At 28.2% G+C, this 18,888-nt stretch overlaps 4 protein-coding genes across 4 annotated transcripts; 2 read left to right on the forward strand and 2 right to left on the reverse strand.

Annotated features, from left to right (window-relative positions):
• The first annotated feature begins 210 nt into the window (after positions 1-210).
• Positions 211-3,232, forward strand: LOC140669424 (uncharacterized). Its single transcript, XM_072899263.1, has 3 exons — positions 211-1,016; positions 1,529-1,920; positions 2,950-3,232. Exons 1-3 carry the CDS (start codon positions 924-926, stop codon positions 3,173-3,175), a joined length of 711 nt encoding a protein of 236 aa, XP_072755364.1. The 5' UTR covers positions 211-923; the 3' UTR covers positions 3,176-3,232.
• A 24-nt stretch (positions 3,233-3,256) lies between these two features.
• On the reverse strand, positions 3,257-7,323 carry Rab8 (RAS oncogene family member Rab8). Its single transcript, XM_072899264.1, has 4 exons — positions 6,690-7,323; positions 6,305-6,365; positions 5,842-6,187; positions 3,257-4,820 (listed from the first exon to the last, which is right to left on the reverse strand). Exons 1-4 carry the CDS (start codon positions 6,811-6,813, stop codon positions 4,722-4,724), a joined length of 630 nt encoding a protein of 209 aa, XP_072755365.1. The 5' UTR covers positions 6,814-7,323; the 3' UTR covers positions 3,257-4,721.
• An 893-nt stretch (positions 7,324-8,216) lies between these two features.
• LOC140669541 (uncharacterized) lies at positions 8,217-12,452 on the reverse strand. The gene is made up of 5 exons (XM_072899490.1): positions 12,242-12,452; positions 9,946-11,982; positions 9,743-9,862; positions 9,504-9,660; positions 8,217-9,247 (listed from the first exon to the last, which is right to left on the reverse strand). Exons 1-5 carry the CDS (start codon positions 12,264-12,266, stop codon positions 9,151-9,153), a joined length of 2,436 nt encoding a protein of 811 aa, XP_072755591.1. The 5' UTR covers positions 12,267-12,452; the 3' UTR covers positions 8,217-9,150.
• A 1,051-nt stretch (positions 12,453-13,503) lies between these two features.
• On the forward strand, positions 13,504-18,363 carry LOC140669407 (dnaJ homolog subfamily C member 10-like). Its single transcript, XM_072899227.1, has 12 exons — positions 13,504-13,764; positions 14,006-14,159; positions 14,255-14,465; positions 14,612-14,823; positions 14,982-15,206; positions 15,332-15,544; positions 15,641-15,761; positions 15,860-16,078; positions 16,149-16,424; positions 16,493-16,769; positions 16,873-17,068; positions 17,150-18,363. Coding segments are annotated over exons 1-12 (2,325 nt in total). The 5' UTR covers positions 13,504-13,762; the 3' UTR covers positions 17,369-18,363.
• The last annotated feature ends 525 nt before the right edge of the window (positions 18,364-18,888 follow it).

An 18,888-nucleotide genomic window follows, 5' to 3' on the forward strand; every position in this document is an offset into this window, starting at 1 on the left:
TCTCTCTGTCGCCGTCGCTTTTACACCCCAACTCCATTTGGTCCATACACCGCATCTGTAATTCTGTGAATATACCGGGTGATAACGTTTAGTGGATTTATAACATTTATATGATAAATATAAAAACTCTTTAATAGAACAATCCTTATATAGTCTTAAGCAATCTCTACGTTTAAAATAGTACTATTTATCATTGTGCAATATTATTAATTATATTTATTATATACCGTCTCTGAATGATATAATGATAAACATATTAAATATACTCTTCAGTTGAATTAACATTTACGGATTATTCAAATCATAAAAAAATAATTCAAAATATATCGAGAGATTCACTATATTAATGCATTAAATTTTAATAACTGATACTTCGATTGTTTATTATAAATGTAAAAAGTATGAAAGAAACGAAGCACCCTATATAGAAATCCTATATAGAAGTGTTATTACGAGAGATCGAAATCATTTTGTTCCCGTTTTAAGTATATCTATATGACCCATCCTTCTATTCCTTTTTAAAAGGCTTATACAATAGTACAAAGAATATATAAAGAGAGAAAGAGAGAATGGAAAATTGAGAGATATTCATATAGTATATTTGAATATTTTGGATGTGAAAAATAAAATGCAAGTGCGATCTGAAATGTAATCAAAATTTATAAAATTTGAAAACATCACTTACTAATTTAAAAAAAAAGCGCAATTTCCCGTATTGATCTCCATTCATATTTCATATTTGACATTATGTAATTACAATTTATTATTCAAGTCCTTCGAAGTTATCTAAGAACCTTCCATCTGCGTTTTATAAGTTGAAGTTGGTTAATAATGTAAAAATGAAAGTAAAGAATTCTTCAGATGTGTTCTACGTTAACTAATAATAATTAATTACGTTTTATTCACGATAATATATTGCAATCATGGATGACGATATAAAAACATCGAACATACAAGACATCTCTCAATTAGAACGACAATTTCGAGAAAAGCTATACGAGCTGCAGAATAATATGGTAAATACGACTGTTATATTGATTAACACTTGAGGCGTACCCTTAGTCTTTTACGCGGGCCTGTATTGTCTGTAGAATTTCATTCTCTTTAAATATAAACGTTAAAGATAATGACAATACATATGTAAAAATCTAAATGTTGCAAATTAAATTGGATATATTCAGAAGATATTTGAATTGTAACAAACGCGCGAATTGAACATTGCAAAAAGCATATTGGAATAAATTTATTTATAAACATTATTTAAAAAAAAAAAGTAATGAGTTTTTCGTTTTAAAGAAAATTATTTTTTAATTTAGAATTTTTTAATAATTCAAATATGCAAAACTCTCATTTTTTGATAATTTTTTCGAAATGGAAATTTTAATAATTATTAAGAAATTATACAGAAATTATTATATTATATATCTTTATGAAATATCTGTTTCTCTTTATTTAATTACGAATGCAGCAATTTACCCTATATCGTACGAATGATATCGTATTACGCATGTACGTTTCGAAAATACAGGATAGCCTGCGGGTGATGCGAAAGGAACTTCTGGAAACTCGTCACGCTTTATACAGTACGGAGTTAGAACTCGAGAAAGAGCGCCGGGTTTCTCACGAACTAAGAATGCAATTGAAAGCGGCTATAAATGCAGTAAATGTATTGCAGCAACAGCAAACGAAAAATCAGGTCGAGAGCGTTCAATTACAAGTCAAATATGATGCGATGGCGAAACAATACGATTCTCTGATGAATCAAGCCACGACCGCAAAAGTGCACGAGACCGAATGTAAAATTAAAATTCAAAATTTGGAAGAGAATTTACGTCAGAAAGAGATGAGCAATAAGAGATTGGAGCAAACGTTAAATGAACTGGAACATGATAGTTTGCGCACTATTACCGCTATCGATCAGTAAGTTTGACCTCGTCAAGAATAAATTTGTCGACCCATTGTATCATGAATATTTTCATGATAATCGTCGCTTATATAAAAAAAAATCTTTTCATTCTCAAGTAATAAATATTATATAAAAACAATAAAAATAAAGAAAAGCTCTAATATATATATATATATATATATATATATATATAATATACAACACAGAGAGGAAAATGGGTTAATAAGAGATTAACGCAAATAAAAAGAACTAAAACCTTCATGAAAATTCTCTAATTAAATATTTTAGTTTGTTTTTGGATCATACATCCTCAATAATTATCAGAAATTATTCAGCATTCAATATTAACGGAACTATATCATACATAGAAACGATACAAAAGAAAATAGTATATACATATATGATAATATAAAAATTGTGTACTCCGACCTCCACGCAATTTGTAACATCTCAGACAAAAAGTAAACAAATCTCTTAAATGGTTCTAGCCATTAAGGAATTTCATAGATGCAACCATGACATTGCAAAAATGCTATCATGCATAAAACTAAAGAAAAAAAATGTGCTCGTAAAAAAAAAAAAAAAAAATTACAATTTTGACATTACATATTTCTTTACGAGTACATTTTTTCTTCAGTGTCTGAAACGTTATAAATCATGTAGAGGTCGAAGTACAAGATATTATCATATATGCATATATGCTATATTCTTTTTTATATCACTCTTAGCGATACTCTATTAGCGATATTCTATTAGCTCATTTTCCTCTTTGTGTTAAATATATAAAAAAATTATCACATATGATTATATATTATTTTATATATCTTACTTTTAATATACGCACGCGTACATTTTAATACACGTAAATATATGTGATTTTATTTTCAGTCTCGATTTATCTTGATTTTAATTCTTTGATTGATTTGCAATCCAATTTTTCTTTAACAATAATGTCAATGATAAAGTAAAATTTAATTTTATACCGCTTTAACGACTTGTAATTATGTACTGTAAGTATATACATGAAATTCGATTGATTTCAGCAAAATCACAAAACTTTCACAGGAGCATCAAAATCTGCAAAAATCTTGCGAAGCGATTATCTGCCTTAATCAACGCTTACAAATTATGGGCATGTGCACTCATGCGATACATCAAAAGAGTGAAGCAAAAATTAAAGATTTAGAATATATGCTAGCTTCAATGTCGGTTAAAAACGAAGAATTCACAGAGAAGCTTGTAAAATACGATGTTTGTCCGAAAAAATAAATTATAAATATTTACTTCCACATCTATATGAAGAAACAGGATAGGATTTTTTACTAATAAATACACTGAAACATATGTATATACATGATTAATAAAAAATGTATTATAATAATCGTTTGTATATTTAAGTATAAGTTGAACAAGTTCCGATGGTAAAAATGCAACTTAAGTCTTGCAAGTAAAAATTTAAACTTGCATATCATGACAACCAGCGATTAAAAGAGATATTTTTTTTGTTGCAGACCCTCGTAAACGCGCGAATCTACCTCTATAAAATAATAATTCTATCGAAAGACAAACTTCGCGTTCTTTTTTTTTTTTAAGAGTTCTTGCACACCGGATGCGTCAATACGTTACGTGTGCCAAAAAGCGACGCTCTAGTCAATCAATCTTTTGTTCTTATAGGCAAATTATAAATCGATTAGCTATTACGTTGCTGTTTTTACACGTATAACGCGTTGACGCGTTCTGTGTGCAACAGCCCTCAGACCTAATAAAATTCTATGACTATTTGTAATATAACAAAATTGTCTATAGAGTTCTTGTTCAATTCGTCACAAGGCATTTTAATTACATCATAGTTAATGCTCTAGTACACTTTACGTTTTCCCGTTAATTTTGTGAAAAAGCTATATTTGCTTAATAACAGTATAAAAACGGTTGTGATATCTATACTGCTTAATCTTATTTATTTTTTTTTATTTTTAGTCATTCTATGTGATGTTGCATGGTGTGTGATGTATGTTACTATATATAATTCTTACAGACACATGGTCCTCCAAAAAACACACACGATGTAAATCATCTTAAAACAATATAGAATTTTGCGTGCATAAAAAATGTATACCTAATCCCATTGCCATAAAATTAATATGTACTTTTATACTCGTTTTTTTATCAAAAAATTGTGATCATACCCATTTAATATGTGTAAAAACATCAGAGGAGAAATTCATTACGTTTAATATATCACCTTTAGTAATTTTTAATGATTTAATAATTACATTATAAATTTTAGCATAAGATATAAGACCATTAAATCTCGATCGATATATTATCACAAAAATATATCACCTATAATAAATCATAATTATATAATAATTATAATTTATAATCATAACTATAATTATCAAGTCATAATTATTAATTATAATTTATAATCATATAAACCATAATTATATCATCTACATATAATCCATTTAATTATAGTGATTAACAAATTAAAGAGCGCATAGCAAATTGTAATAATTTCACTAAAATGTATGAAAACGCTCTTTTCTTATATATAATAAAATATAGAAAATCCTAATATACATTTTCTCCTCTGAGGGTTTTTTTCGGCAAAAAATACATTCATGTAAATAATTTCTGAGTTTTTAATACAATCGTGAATGTTTCATTGTCAAGGAGTAAGCCCACTAAACTCAATACTGGGGACGTAAAAAGTTCCACAAAACATTGGTTTCGTTCGACGAAATGAACATAAGTATTTAATGATAGTAAATAGATGTGTCTTCTCGCTGAACAATTGAAAATATTTGGAGGGTCAGAGTATAGTACAACGAGCGAGCCAACTGGGTGGCTTCCTTTGTGGTTCTGAAGCTTTTAATTGATGACCGCCGCCTTTCGGTGGATTCGATGCTTCCTGCAGAAAATAAAAAACATGACATTGACAAAATATATAACATGTTATAACACTGCTTTTTATATATTATAACATTGTACATATAATTATTCGTTGTAATCTTTACAACCTATCTTTTAATACAATTTGCTCAAAAGCAGGTAAAGTGTTGCTTGTTATTAGCAAACGTTATAGAGTTAATAATTAAGATGTAGTAATGTTAATTAATAAATACAAGCACACACATAGCATAGAAATTATTATTACAAATTAATAGAATTATTAGAAATATTAATTGTAAAGCATGTTAAAATAAATAGTGCAATATAAAACTAAATATAAAACAAGTTTAAAGTTTAACATAATATAAAAAAAAAAGCATTTTTATTATTCATGCACACACATACACACATACACGAGCATAAACTAAAATTAATATCATAGGTGCAAACTCTGCAAATAAAAATTTTTTCTTAATTAATACACATATTTAATTAACATAAAGTCACAGTAGCTTTCTAATAGGCATATGTCAAACAGAAATGTATACGAAACTATTAAAATAACTTAATAGATAAAAATGAAAAAACCATGATGGATTTATAATACAACATGCACTGAATATGACCAATGCTTTATGGATTGTTACATTGTTATACATATAGAAGTAGGGACTAACTAAAAACAGTGTACAAAAAGTTACCTTCTGCCAAGATAGACCAGCACCAAACACAGAGAAACAGAAACAGGAAACAGAGAAACAGTGGTTATTTTGTAATAATGTGTTTGAGAAAAATGAGTTTCATAAAAATTAATGCTCAATTTAGTATTATAAAGATATAATTGAGCATTTTTTATTTATATATGACTCTATTCATTGATAATTATGTAGTAAATTTTTAAATGTGCAAGTTTTTATATATACATTGTGAGAATATGAATATCAATGATCAATGAATTATTCATATTTAGACATAATAAGCACAATATTTTTAATTTTATGGAACTATATATATATGATATAATTTACATGCCGTCTTACCAATTTTTTTTCCATTTTTGCTTTGATATCACGTGCCAAGGTATAAAAAGCCTCTTCAACATTGATACTAGATTTTGCTGAGGTTTCCATAAATTTAATGCCATATTCGACAGCTAGTTGCTCGCCTCTTTCCTTAGTCACTTGCCTCTTGTCTGTAAGCTCACACTTATTACCTAACAACATTTTTTCCACATCTGCAGACGCGTTCTCCTCTATATTCCGAATCCAGTTTTTAATGTTCTCAAAACTTTTGTCATTTGTAACATCATACACCAACATAATTCCCATTGCTCCACGATAATACGCTGTAGTTATGGTACGAAACCTTTCTTGTCCAGCAGTGTCCCTACAAATATATACATGATCCAAAATATAGTTCAATCGAGTTTAATCTTATGTCACAAATTTAAATCACGTTCGATCAATCCAAGTTAATTGGCAGAAATGAGAAGGAAATATTTACCATATTTGTAGCTTAATTTTTTTGCCGTCCAATTCAATGGTACGAATTTTAAAGTCAATGCCTGTAATGTATAATAAAATCATAAATCAAGGAGCCATTCTCAAGGATATAAAGAGATAAATACAAACGAGTAACACCGGTATAGTATATAATAAACGATGAATCACATTACTGTGAGAAACTCGGTACAATGTGCTCTTTGTCTAATATAACCGTATGATATTCGGCCCGCGCGTACGAGATAGTCGTGTCTCGAGACACACCCTGGAGCGACGACGAAGACGATTAATGAAAAGAGATTAATGACAGAGCAATGGAGAAGGAATAGGGGGGAAGGGGAGGGGGGAAGGGAGGAGAGAGAAGACACGACATGTATCACACATACCGATGGTAGAGATGAAGGTCGTGTTAAATGCGTCCTCGGAGAACCGGAACAACACGCAAGTCTTGCCCACGCCGGAGTCGCCGATCAGCAGTAATTTGAATAAATAATCGTACGTCTTTGCCATTGTTGTCGCGCGCGCGGTTGATAGCTCGGAGGTGTGCGATGTCCGCCGATGGACTCCCCGAGCGATTATTATCACTTCACGACACTTCGGACACCTCGCGGACGATACTCTTTCTTAGCCTACGCGACGTGCCCACGACGGGTTGCTCGCGAAACCAGCTGGCTCCAAGTCTGTCTCTCTCTCTCTCTTTCTTTCTTTTTCTCTCTCCCTCTCTTTCTGCTCTTCAAAGATATCTAACCGCTTCGTCGACGAGACATTTGACGAAGCGCGTTCCTCTTCCTTTGATGTTCGCTCGCTCTCTGTCTGCTCTAGGTCCGAGGTCCGATGAAATTTTTTACAATTCGGAAGATGACAACACGGGCGATGACGCGTCGTCGCGCGAAATTCAAGAGAGGAGAGAACTCGCCTGGTACATTCGTACACGCGAGATCGTGAATTAACAATGCGGATTAATCACGCAAAACATCTGTCATAAAAAGCGATGACAGCCATTTGACCACTGCGATTTTTCTCTCATGTTGTGGCCACCTTGACTTGTGTGCTGCCAGCGCATCTCAACAGACGTGTGCATGTGTATGTTATTATGCACGCATGTGCAACACGTGTATCACGCTTTCTCAGACCGCGTTTACATCGTTCTCGATGAAACCATAAGGGCCATTTCGACCAAGCTCCGATTAATTCGTTTTCCTTTTTTATCTAAGGATAGAAATCCATAAGAAGGAAAAAGAAAGCGAATTAATCGGAGCTTGATCGAAATAGCTCTAGAGGCGTTGATCGTCAATAGAGAAAGATACCAATATTTGTCCTTGATTATATATATTGAGTTATCATTCTTTTATTGTTACTTTTATGGCTATTTCTATATATATATATATATATATATGTATAAAACACATATATAAAAATATATAACTTAAATCTATTAATATAACAATTTTTTCAATCCTCTCTCTCTATCATATAAAAATAAATAAAAAATATCTCAAAATGAAAAAAATTAGCTTATAAAATAAAGATATTATTTTTATGTCAAGTTTAGAATGATAAAACTCCTGTGTCACACACACACACACACACACACATACACACACACACACACACATACACACACATATCTTCAAAATTTATTGATTTCTTTTTATATTATAAAGATAGATTTTTTATGTCTATTTATCCTTTGTTATTCAGAGAATAAAAAAAATAATTGATTCTTAGCTCATGTTGAAATAATTTTCCTCTTCAGATATATCACTATCTTTTAGTCAATATTTTTAATATATATATATATATATATGTATATAAATATCAACATTTATTTGTTAATGAAAAAAACTGTGGCTTATCAGCAATTAACAAACATTGACTGTCTTGTGCATATAATAACAAAACTTCCAAAATAATTTCAAAAGAAATATATATTTTTTTATTTCGAATGCACTAACTGTTAGCAAATTTATACAAGAAATTAGTAAGAAATTGATAAATTAATATATTATAATCATGATACAAGTATATATAGCAATATTATTAGTATCTTGTAAAAAATTCAGTTGGACTTCACTAGTGTACACAAAATGCAGTGCAACTGAAGCTAGTGTTATTCGACACAAATTTACATTGACATAATTAAAAAAGTAAAATAACTAATACTAAGAATAAGTATTATTAATATAAAATAAGTATTATTATTGTTTAATATCAATAATCATAACTTGTACTATTATAATTATTTTAATAATTTTTAATTATGTTTATATTGTAAATTTGTGTATGATAATCTTTAATGTACACTAATTCACACTAATGCATCTAACCGAATTCGCTTAATATATAGAAATAAGTTCAACTTTTTAATATAGATTATAAAACCCACTAAATCAGTTTTCAACTGATTTACTGAAATCTTAATCAATTATTTTATAACAATTCTAGAAAATATCATTATAGTTTATCTTATAAATTACATTAGAAATTATTTTATAAACTCTCAAATCATTTGTTGTCTATAAATCAATAATATCTATATAATTCAAATTAAATTTTTTTTTTAATTCTTATTTGCAAATTGATATGATAATTCATCATTTCTATTCATATAGCAAAAACAAGATATTTCCCCATTAAACTCAAAATTAAAAGATAGCATGTGATATACATATTTCTTGATCTTTGTACATAAATAAATGTTGAATATGCAAAGTGTAATTTGTAAAACTCTTAAAGTTTTCAAAGTTAATACATATTTGCAAAAATATTTTCATACCTCAAGAAAATAAAACTTGTGCAACAAAATATAATCAAAAGCTCGAGCTACATGTGTGATAAAACACATCTTTATGGATTCAGATTGCGAGCTTTCATTTGTAATTCAAAGCGTCGATTCATTCGTACACCCTTCAGTTTCATCCGCGTTTCGTGTTGCTGCTTCTCTCTGCAAATTTATATATATTATTTTATAAAATGTTGTATAACATTATTTTGAAGTTTTTCGCACAGACCTATAGATGTGATTTATTTTAATGCTTGTAAAATAAAATTTAAGCTCTTTTACAATTTTAACAATTAATAAAACTTAAATTATTTTAAAGAAAAACAAATTGATTAAGTTATGCATACTGTTTTGCAAATAAGCTGTGCCTGTGTAATTATGTAAATCTTTTTCTTGAAATAAATTTAAAATGACGTACCTTGACAAAGTAGTTTGCTTTTTCAATACGACATGTGTAGCTTCTTTTTTTCTTAGCTTGAAACCAAATCTATTGTGAGTTCCATCTTTTGTGTCCGTTGGTAACGGTCTCTTCTCTTTCTTCTTTGTATCTATTTTTGGATGGACTTTCTTTGTAGCTGCAAATAATTTATGCAAAATTAAAAAAAAAACAGAAAAATTTTGTCAACATATAAAAAATAATAAATATTATAAAATTACTAAATGCCAAATGCCTAGCTTCCAAACGTTTCTTTGCATCCACAAACGATTCTGACTTAGCAAATATTTTTTCATGAATTTTTCCGAAATTCGGTATTTTCTTCGTAGATGATTTCTTCTCTGTAAATAAATCTGTTATTAAAACCAAAATAAATATAAGATGAGAGTAATTTTTTTATTTTATTTTTTTTTTTTTTTTTTACCTGACTTTTTTTCCATTAAAGTTTGTGGTGTGACTTCCATTTGTTGAATTCCACTTAGTTGAGCTCTTGGTGTAACTATATTTGTTCTTGGACTTGATCTCGTCTTGAAAGGAGGAATTAACGAATTTTGGCTAAACTTTGGAGTTTCAACCTTTCTTGATTTCTGTGCCGAGTTTCTAATATTATTCCTTTGTATATTAACATTACGTGGAACATTTGATTGCAATCTAATCGATTTACATGTATTGCTTGTATCAAATATTCCATCTGCAAAATGTACTTTAGCCTTTTTAAAATTTTCTCTGGAATTTAAATTGGCGTCTGTTGAAGTACGTTTTTTGATCTTCATCTGTTGCAAACTTAGTGTTTGCGGTTGTTCCAGTTCGTAAGTATTATGCTTTTTATTAACTTGCTCTTTTTCTGATGTTAACAAATTATCATTATCATAAGTGTCTTGTTTCCTGATATTTGAAAAGTGAATATGACTAGCATCACTAACATCATTATCAAATAAAGACAATTTAGATACATTTTCAAAGTCTGCACTCTTATGCATTATATTAGACATATCAGATTTATTTTTATGTCTTGATCTAGTATTAGGAGATGTATTATCTATAATAGGTATGTTGGAAGTCAAATTCACATCTATTATTAATGGTATATTCCCCTCTCGTGGAGTGGATGACAGTAAAGGTATAGAGAATCTATCTTTTTCTTGTATCGGTGTATTATGTTTAATTCTTGGTGATACTCTATTAATGAGTTTCCCCACATTTCTATTTTTTAATTTAGTGTTGGAATTTTGATTAACAAATGTATCTGATCCAATAGAAGTTTTAAATACTTTGAAAGTGCTATTTAAGAAAGAGTTTATTCTGACTGAAGTCTCTGATTGAATTTTATTATCAATCTTTAATATATTCTGCATTTTTTCAGATGATAATCTCTCTAATAACACTATTGGTTCTGCTAATATATCTTTCTTCTGTGAAACTGTTAATCTCTTTAGTAATTGACATTTGATATCTGATAAATTCTTTTCTTTAAACAAAGGAGATATTTTTGTACTAACTTCTGATTTTGTAGTATTAAGATCCGGTGTTGTATCAGAAGTAATGTTAGCAGGTGTTTTTATTGAACTTCTTTTAACTTTTTGAGTTGGAGATAATAATTTCAATTTACGTGTTTTCTTTGTTTTCTTCGATTTTGGAGACCTCAGTACTATTTTTGGAGATTTTGAGAATTTATGTACAATTGTTTTTAAATTATCAGATGACTTGTGTTTACTTTTTCTTACTGGTGATGTTACACTCTTGTAAGATATAGAAGAATTGTTTACCTTTCTTTTTTTCGTTTTTCCTAACTTCTCATCATCTTTATAAGACTTATCAGATTCATTTAAATTCTCTTTAGATATAGTATGAAGTGACAATTTTCTTGGACTTTTAAATCGCGTTATAGTTAATGAGTGTGTTTTTGGAGAACCTAAAGAAATAGGTGATTTTTTAGGCGTTTTCTCAGATCTGTGAGGAGTAAGACTAAGCTTAGGTGGTGTGCTTTTGGGTGTGACAATAATAGATGAATTTTTTACATCTTTACCAGCAGTTTTTCGTTGTAATTTTTTATTTGAATTTGACTCTTTTGAAGTATTTGACTGAGAAAGGTTGTGCTTGATGTGTTCTGTCACAGATATTTTGTTATGCCTATCTCGTAATATTTTAATCGAATCAGTGGTATCCATGTTTAGATTTTGCTCTATGATTTTAACATCATTGTCACTTTCTGCTTCTTTAGTTAAGTTTAATTTCCTGCGAGAAACTTTTCTTACAGACTTTTTTAACATTTCTGTTGCATCGGGTGTTTTTTTCCTGGTACTTTTCTTAGAACTGGCTTTCAAATTCTTCTTGACATTTAAAGACTTTTCTCTTCTCTCTGATTGCTTAGTTCGCTGTATTGATTCTGCTGCATCTTCGTTTAGATTATTTTTTTTCTGTGTCTTAGACCTAGTGGAAACAGTAGATTGTTCCACTATTGCTGCAAAATAACAGACTATTTTAAAATTCTTTTCGCGACAAAAAATCTGTGAGAAAACATGCAATTTTAAGATTGACTTAGTTACTAAAGTGATTTCGGTAGCAAATCGGAACGAAGAATGTCAAAAGCTTGAATTTTCAACACGTGATGATACAATATATGCAAACGTGAAGACGATTGCAAATATGAAAGAAGCCTTATAACCTTATATTTCGCTAGATCCTGTCGAAGGTTATCAAAATACATATTTTTGTCTCACCTGCACGAGTTCGCCTCGGTGACATTTAACCTCTTGAGTTTGACGTTTCTTGTGACAGAATCTATTAATGCACAAATGCACTTTAAATACTTAAAATATAATTGATCTTATGTTTACAAATGATATCATTCAGCACAATTTAACCTGTTTTAAAGAACTCGACATTCGACAGCTTGACACGAAGCAGCTTGCCATGTTTGCGCGCCTATTTCGTCAACGACCAATGGGAAAGTCTTTTCATATGCGCGTCCCTAATTCATTGATTTGATTGGACGTTGTTATAGACCCGAACTTTCAAATAACATAACGTATTTTACGCTAAATGTGTATATAATTATGAAAGCCGGTTAGGTAAATAACGCGATATAAAAGTCAAGTATAGTTTTAACGACGAAAATATTGCGGAAATTTAGATTAATTTTAATACTAGCTTGAGATAGTTATATTTTATATTTAACCACAATTGATTGATCAATTATCGTAATATTTTGAATTAGATGTCAAAAGATACCTTTCTATAAAAAAAAGTTTCGATATTACGTTAAAATATGTCAGTTAAGTTTAATACTTTCTGGAAATTATAAACAAAAATAAATTATTTGTTTTTAAACAGAGTTGTTTTAAAGAAAAAATATGGCCTTGTTTGCACCGACATACTTTGATACCCGTATTAAGTACTACTGGCCAATCACAGCCATTCCATTCTTTAGAAAGATGGCTATGATTGGCTAGTATATTATTTAGTACGCGTACCAAGTGCTCGGTGTAAACAAGCCCTATGTGTATTTCGTTTTTTAAATACTATTGGAAACATACCCAAAGAGCAACAAGTCAAATAATGTCACGTGATATATCCCGCGAAAATATAGCATTTTCAAAAATATTTCTTTCTAAATATATAATGTAAACAAATCCATTTCTACACGTATGGCGACGTACATAAAAAGAGAATATATTATACTACTTAATTGTAATTTAATAATTATGTAAAATGAATTAGCAGAAATAAAATACTTAAATTTAAAGAAATATAAAAAAAGCATATAGAATATTTAAATAATTCTGGTGAACGAAATACACGATGAAAAATAAATATTTTTATAAAAATGTTTATGTTTGAATTAATTTTATTATATTTATAAAGTATTAAAAATATTTGATATTATATATTTATGAGAAATCTGTAAATGTTTTCTTTTTTTTTTGTAAACCGAAATTGGATAGGTTAGAATTGTTTGTTTCCATATACGGTGTGTGTAATATCATAACAAAGCTAAAGCGTGACTGATTATAAGGATACGTGGTATTATGCTATAGGGACGATTTCACCAACACTTTCAAATTATATACTTATCTTTTTCTCTGAAAGAGGCAAAGATATAGTTTAACCCAAATTAACCGACGTTGGTGAAATCGGCCCTATGAATTGTAATTGATTATTTCGGTTGATAAAAGTATTAAAATTCACATTATCGAGAGCAACAGTTTAATTTTATTTGTAACATTAAGAACTTTATAGAAATGTAAGTATATAATGTATATATTATATCCAGTTTTCTAAAAAATCTTGATTTTTAATTAATCACTGATACTATATAATTCTTATACAAAATTTCGTTGCTTTGAATTAAATATTATTAATTTAATTACAAAACATAATTTTTAGAGTACAATTTGTTTTTTATTATGAAAAATAAATATTTAATCATATATGTACGCAATATATTTATAATTGCATATTTGAAAATTTCTATCCTATTACAGGTACCAAGTTATTATTATTTTCTTTGTTATTATTACTTTAATACAAGGAGAAGATTATTATGAAATTCTTAGTGTAAGCAGATCAGCCAGTCAGGATGAAATTCGAAGGGCTTTTAAGAAGTTGGCTATCATTTATCATCCTGATAAAAATAACGTATGTTAATATTATATAAATAATTTAATAAACCATTATTATTTAAATACTGATAATATTTTAATTATATCTATAATAATATCCTAACATTTTAGGATGATCCAAATGCTCATGACAAGTTTATTCGATTAACAACAGCTTACGAAATATTGAAGGATAATGATTTAAGAAAAAAATATGATCTTTATGGAGAAGATGGTATTAATAACTCTAATAAAAAGCAAACCTATTATCCAAGAAGCTATCAAAACAGTTTTATATATGAAGATGATCAATATGTTATTAATTTGGAGGAAAATGATTATTGTAAGTATATAATTTTTTCTATTTATTAAGAATTTTATTATGATTATTAAAGAATTATAGTTATTAAGATTAATGTATAAGTAAATATATAAATATTAAGAAGTAACTTAGATATTAATATGTTATATATTTTTTTCATTTTTTAGTTGAAAACGTTATGAATTCTGATTCAAGCTGGTTTGTGAATTTCTATTCTCCAATGTGTAGTCATTGTCATCACTTAGCACCAACATGGAAGGAAGTTGCTAAGTTACTTGATGGCATTATGAAACTTGCAGCAGTAAACTGTGAATATGACAGACAATTATGTCATCGAGTAGGAATTCGTGCTTATCCATTACTTATTTATTTTAAAAAGGTACACATATACAAAATTAGCAAAAGATATAGGAAGTCTAATTTATCTATATATATTATTTCTTCTTAAATTCTATATAAGTTTAGATATATTTTCCTCCACACATATGAACCATATCTATCAGTAATACAAAATATTAACTCATCTTTATCTCAAAGAATTCACAGCATGGAGTACATTATACAGGAGAAAAATCACAAGAAGCTATTATGCGATTTGCATTAGACAAATTAGATATCCACATACCCGAAATAAGTGATTCACAATGGGACTTATTTTTACGCGGTGAGATCGTTACCCAGAAACCCATGCTAATTTTTACATGCGGTGATCAGCAGAACTGTTTCACTTCTGATGAAAGGCTTGTAGTAGCAGCTACATTTGTAAATATTCATATATTACATTATTCATACAAATACAAATTTATTTTCACTGAAATATATTTTTACTATATTGTATTTATTCTAATTAATAATATTCTAAACAATATAATGTGTGGTATTTTCAGGATAAGCTGATTGATATAAATGTGTTTATATGCAAGGATAGTAAATATTATGAGAATATATCTTTCAATACACACGCGGTCTATCTGCCGATGCGTGATGCATTTTCTTGGAAACCTGTATTTTTTAATAATATGTCTGATATAAATGAATTAATAGAAAATATTTTAGAACAATTACCAAGTCCCCAAGAGCTGACCGATAATGATTTCAATGTGAGTATTATTTTGATAACTTTTCTATAATAAATACACAAATCTTAGTTTTTCAAATGTAATGTGTTAATTGTATATATCCAATATAATTTGCAGATTATTAAGAAAGTAGAATTTAATGCTGCTTGGCTTATATGTTTTTATGTTGGTGACTCGATAAATCTGAAAGATTTAAATCTGCAAATGAAAAAATTTTCAATTAGTGGTGTTAAATTAGGTAAAGACTTGTATATATAGGAGAGATATGGACTGGTTAGATGAATAGATGAATTTACTATAGAATATTTTTACATAATTTGCAATATATCTTTACAGGTAAAATGAATTGTGGTAGAAATGGACAATTTTGTAATAAATTAGGCATCAATCATTATCCAGCTTGGGGCATGCTTAAGCCAGGTGGAGCATTTGAATTGAATCATGGAAAAGCTACTAACAATGATATCATTAAATTTGTACAGATTAGTGTGAAAACTACGAATGTTTGGGCGCTCACTGCAGAGGAAGCATTATCGATATTACAAAGAGACAGTGGTACCTATTATAAACGCATGTGACATTTTGAAAAGATTTTTGCAATACTAATTGTCGCAAAATGTTACAGAAAGTGAAGTATGGTTCTTAGATTGGTATTTACCATGGTGTCCACCTTGTATACGATTTCTATCAGAACTTCGTAGGGCATCATTAGAATTTGATTCATCAATTGTCCGTTTTGGTACTATTGATTGCACCATTCACACTACGTTATGTCATCGTTACAATATACAACAATATCCTACTGCAATGTTTATAAATGGCAGCAGTACATATCAATTTATACTACAAAAAACAGCTGCGAATATTATCCAATTCATTAATGAAAAAAGAAATCCATCAGGTAGGAAGTAATACGTATAAGCTTTGTGCGTTTCTCACTCCTTCATCTTATGTTTTTATTTAATATAGTTATAGAATTAACGTCAGAAAACTTTCACCGGAAATTGGTGAAAAAGAAAAGTAAAGCTATATGGATTGTTGATTATTTTGCACCATGGTGTGCACCATGTCAAAGATTAACACCTGAATGGATAGCCGTTGCAAAATCACTGAGCAATCTATCGTTTGTAAATGTGGCCAGTGTAGACTGTCAAGCTGAAGCTTCCTTATGCGCGTCACAAGGAGTCCGTTCTTATCCTAATATTAGATTGTATCCATTAGGAAGTGAAGGTTTAAGTACAGTCGCGTAAGTAATTATAATTCACAATTCATTCGTATAGATTACATAAAATAATAAATCTTTTAAGATTAAAAATAATATAACATTATTTTTATTTTACATATTATAGTTTATACAATGGACAACGAGATTCGTTATCCCTATTAACATGGATAACAAAATTCTTTCCAAAGAAAGTCTACGACTTAGATTCTTCCAATTACCAAAAAGTGTTGGATAGCAAGCATATATGGATCGTTGATTTTTATTTACCGCAATGTTGGTACTGTCAGAAAATAGAACCCGAAATTGCAATTGCTGCTCAGGTAAATGTTTATTCTATTATAAACACAGTTAGTTCAGTTTTTGTAATATGATAAAAATTATATTTGCTGTTTTAATTTTAGTTGTTAGAAAAAGTAAAATTTGGAAGAATTAATTGTATCTTCTACACGAACGAATGTGCGCATATAAAAGTATTTCCGACGTTAATATTATATAAATCAAAGCAGAAGAGAAAGAGTAACGATACAAATAATATCAGAATTACTGCGGCAACGGCTGAAGCAATCAAGAATGAAATTTTAAAAATTATTAATGATTATTTAAAACATGATGAGTTATAATAGAAAAAGAATTCTAAAAAGAATTTATAAATTGGACTTGAATTGAATTTATAAATTTGACTTGCCTGTGACTTGGCAGTGTTCCATTGCTGCAACTGGCGTGCTTGTGAAAAACTCATTCTATTTTTTTAAAAAGAAACAAAATAGATTAGAATGTATATAAACTAGATCAGATGTAAGTTTTATTGTGATACTTTTATATTTTTATATTTAGAACAATTTACACATACAGATAGTTTGTAAATTTTCCTTAAACATGTACAAAAAATGATGTGTATAATAGTTAATAAATAAAATATGCATTGTTTTTCCCCAGACAGCACACAATATTTATAAATATTTATAAATATTTATAAAAATATATTTTTTTGAAATTATATAAGTATTTTATATATATTTTATAAAAATCTTTATTTGATATATTTTTAAAATATAGATAAAATATTATATTTTATATAATAATATCTTATATTTTATATAAGATTTATAAGTAAAAAATAAATACTTATAGATTATTTAATTATTTTGTAAATATTTTATGCTGTCTGGGTCATATATACCAAGACTTGTAAAAATATTTTTTAATAAGTAAATTATGATGATTTATAAATATTGGAGAATTTTATTTAAAAAGAGATTTAAAGGTTTACTATACCAACAAAATTTTTTAAATTTTCCTTTGTAAAAGATTATGAATAATTTTGTTGCAATATCCGTATAATAAAAAAGTAGATCTTCCTCTCATACATTTTCATTTATTAATGTGAAATAAACTAAATTTTTCTTTTTTTAATATTTCTAGTATTCTTACCTTTGTTAATAAAAAATAAGTTTCTATGGCTCTTTGTAAACACATTAACATTTAATTCAATGAAGTCTTTGATGCGTTCCCTCTAAAAATAGTGTCTGCGCGCGCGAGTATATAACTATTATATATAGATAAGTAAATACAGAGATAAATACATTCTATAAAAGATGTTCTGTACTGTGACAAATCCGTGGTTGTTTGTTATATATTTCAAAATGCAATATATATATATATATATATATATGTCCAAATATTTTATATATAAAATATTTTATATTAAAATATTTTACACATATAGATGTTTAAAAACTGTTTGTAAGGTTACAACTTATATAAATATTTATATAAAGAACTGAAGTATATATATATATTGTATATTAAAAGTATCTAAATGTATGTGCTGTGCTCTTTCATAAGTTTTATTTTTCTTGATAATTGTACGAAAATAATACTTGTTACAACAGAAAATAATTTTTATTTTATTGCCAACAATGATAAAAATACATAAAAACTAAAGATTAAACAAATGTATTTATATAAATGCAAAAATGGACTGATTGAAAATTCTGCAACAACATTCTACATAGAATATGTATGTATTCTTCTACATTGTTGGCAAATAAACTTTAGTTACACTTTATATATTACTTATTCCGAAAATAGCTTTGTTTTTTAAATATATTAGTTTACATTATCATTTTTTAATATGAAT

The sequence above is a fragment of the Anoplolepis gracilipes genome, chromosome 9 (genome assembly GCF_047496725.1).
Source record: "Anoplolepis gracilipes chromosome 9, ASM4749672v1, whole genome shotgun sequence".
Lineage (NCBI taxonomy): Eukaryota > Metazoa > Arthropoda > Insecta > Hymenoptera > Formicidae > Anoplolepis > Anoplolepis gracilipes.